The 2,369-nt window shown below is 48.3% G+C and overlaps 1 protein-coding gene across 1 annotated transcript in view; it reads right to left on the minus strand.

Annotated features, from left to right (window-relative positions):
• Positions 1-2,369, minus strand: part of SIAH2 (siah E3 ubiquitin protein ligase 2) — a gene marked incomplete at its 5' end in the record, with an annotated part of 15,735 nt that extends 13,366 nt beyond the window's left edge. Inside the window, one exon of the mRNA XM_025192991.1 lies at positions 2,136-2,369. Coding sequence (XP_025048776.1) covers positions 2,136-2,369 — 234 coding nt within the window. The remainder of the gene's footprint in view (positions 1-2,135) is intronic.

Raw genomic sequence — 2,369 nt, forward strand, 5'->3', positions numbered from 1 at the left:
CTGAAGGAAGGAACCCTATTTATGTACCTTGCTTCCCAGGTCCTTGCCTAAAAGAGCACCCAGGCCTTGGGGGTGAGGAGGAGGAGGACAGAGTTGATACAGGAAATACCTTTTGTTTAGACTCGTTAGATTTTATTCCAAATTTAGGAAGTGTCCTGTTTGTGGTGAACAAGCTTTAGAAAATATGAGACGCAATTATAGGGGCATGCATGTACATGCACCCATGTGCATATTTATACACCGTAAAATGTCAAATCCTTGTTGGAACTACAGTGCCAAGTTTTATGTTAGAATAAAGCAATTAAAACAGATCCTTAAAACAAAGAACACTTTCAACTGTAATGCACGACAGGCAGATGTTACTGCTGGAGTTTTGTTGTTGGCTGTGGCAGTGTCATGTGACCTTACAACTTAAAGTACAAACATTGATATAGGTAGGGCATGAAAGCCACTATTCTGAAAATACAAAAAAGGCTGGAGTTTCAAGGACAAGCCTCAGCCTGGAAAGTAACAGAATGAGCAAGAATGCTGCTAGCTGGAAAGCCTGGGACACGTGCACAAAGGCACAGATGGTGGAAATGAAGAGGGCAGTAGGGCCTCCTGTCACTTTTTCTGAGCCAGAAGGAAAATACGTTTTTCACTCAACTTTAGTCCAGCCTCTGGGGCAGGCTATCAAATCCTCCTCACAATGGCACAAAGTCTGTTGCTTTTGTTATGTGATCTCCTGTCCCAATCCTGAAAGTAGATACATAAGTGACATGTGTGCTAGTTCCCTGGGAATCTCACTTGACATGAAGCCCATGCTAGCACAGTAACTGTAGAACCTGGACTTGTCTGGAAAATCAAAGCTCTGATAGGTGTAGCTAGAATCTGTTGGATACGTCATGAATGCATATTTCACTAAAGAGATCTTTTAAATAATCTTTACAATATGCTCTCTTACTGAAATAAGCAAAAAAAAAATCTCTTAAGAGTTTTCTCTTTCCTTGAACTTAAGTTTAACCTTACTTTGTAAATATGCTTTGTGGTTTGCCATGGCAGGAGCAGGGATTAAACCTTTACTTTACAGGATACCATGAAATAAGGTCAGTTTAAGAAGCAAGTACCCCTCAAACTGCAGCTCTGTTACACTTCCTTTTTCAGTGCGTTTTTCTGGCCCCCTTTTTTCCTGTGTGAAGAACCCACAAGAATTAGAGAAGGGGGGGGGGAGGTGAAACTGACTAGATGCACAGATGTAAGTAAGCTAATCATGACACTTCTCTCTATATAATAATGTTAAATAGGCCAAAAGTGGTCAGTAAGAGTGCGATATTTTTAAAATCTTCACAACCTCTTTAGTGACCAAGCTAAACTACCAAGTTGGGTAAACCACCGCTCCTCCTTCACAGTTACTTAGAGAATGGCATTTGTCCTACAAAAACAAGGCCCAGCCCAGAAAACAATGCTGTAGAATAGGTCAGACCATGAAATGGGGCTCTACCCACTTATGCAATATAATTTTTAGAAATCCAGTGCTCGTGCAATGATTCAACAGTCAACTCCCTCTTAAATGCCTGAATTACAGAATTAGACATAATGTCAGCTTGTGACACAGCTGTGAAACAGGCTTAGGGCAAGACTGCTGTACTAAGCTGTGAACATGTCTGCAAAGAGGCAAAGCAGGAAGATCTTTTGAGACCTGCTCAAGGAGATGCACATTCCTGCTTCTTCTGCCTGTTTCTTTTCCTGTTCCCTACCCCTTCTCCCCGGGGAGGAACTGTGCTCCTGGCAACAGGCTGTACTCTGCTGCCCAGGTGGGAGGGGGGAAGCACCCCACTGTGTTGTCCTTGGGACCCACTTGCTCCAGGAGAAATGAGGAGCTTCTTGGCTTCTGCGGACCGAGGGGGGCTGGTAGTTGCACAGAAGCCACACACGCGCCTGGCCAAGGTCCAGGAGCCCCCGGTGACCCGGCTGGGACGGGGTGGAGGATATTTCCGCTCATTACAGCCTGGAAAGGGGAAGTGAAACTCCTTGCTCGCGCCTCTCGGCAAGTCTGCAACCACGGCGAGGCCGGGCGGGGCGGGCGGGCAGGGCAGTGCAAGGAGCCGGGGACCCCTGGGGCGCGGTGCTGCCGCAGGAGGCGCGGGCCGGGGGACCTTGCAGTGGAAGAGCCCCGCCGAGGCCACTTTCTCCATGGCCAGGTTCCTGATGCTCGGGGTCAGGGACCCCCTGCACGTGGGGCAGCAGCTCAGTTTCTGTCGGCATTGGTTGCACACCAGGTGCCCCGCCTGGCACTGCAGGATTGGGGGCAGCACATAGTCGAAGCACACGGGGCACTCGAACAGCGAAGTCAGCTCGTGGTGCTGAGGCGACACCGGCCCCCCGCCGCC

Source organism: Alligator sinensis, unplaced genomic scaffold, assembly GCF_000455745.1.
Source record: "Alligator sinensis unplaced genomic scaffold, ASM45574v1 scaffold1009_1, whole genome shotgun sequence".
In the NCBI taxonomy this organism is placed as follows: domain Eukaryota; kingdom Metazoa; phylum Chordata; order Crocodylia; family Alligatoridae; genus Alligator; species Alligator sinensis.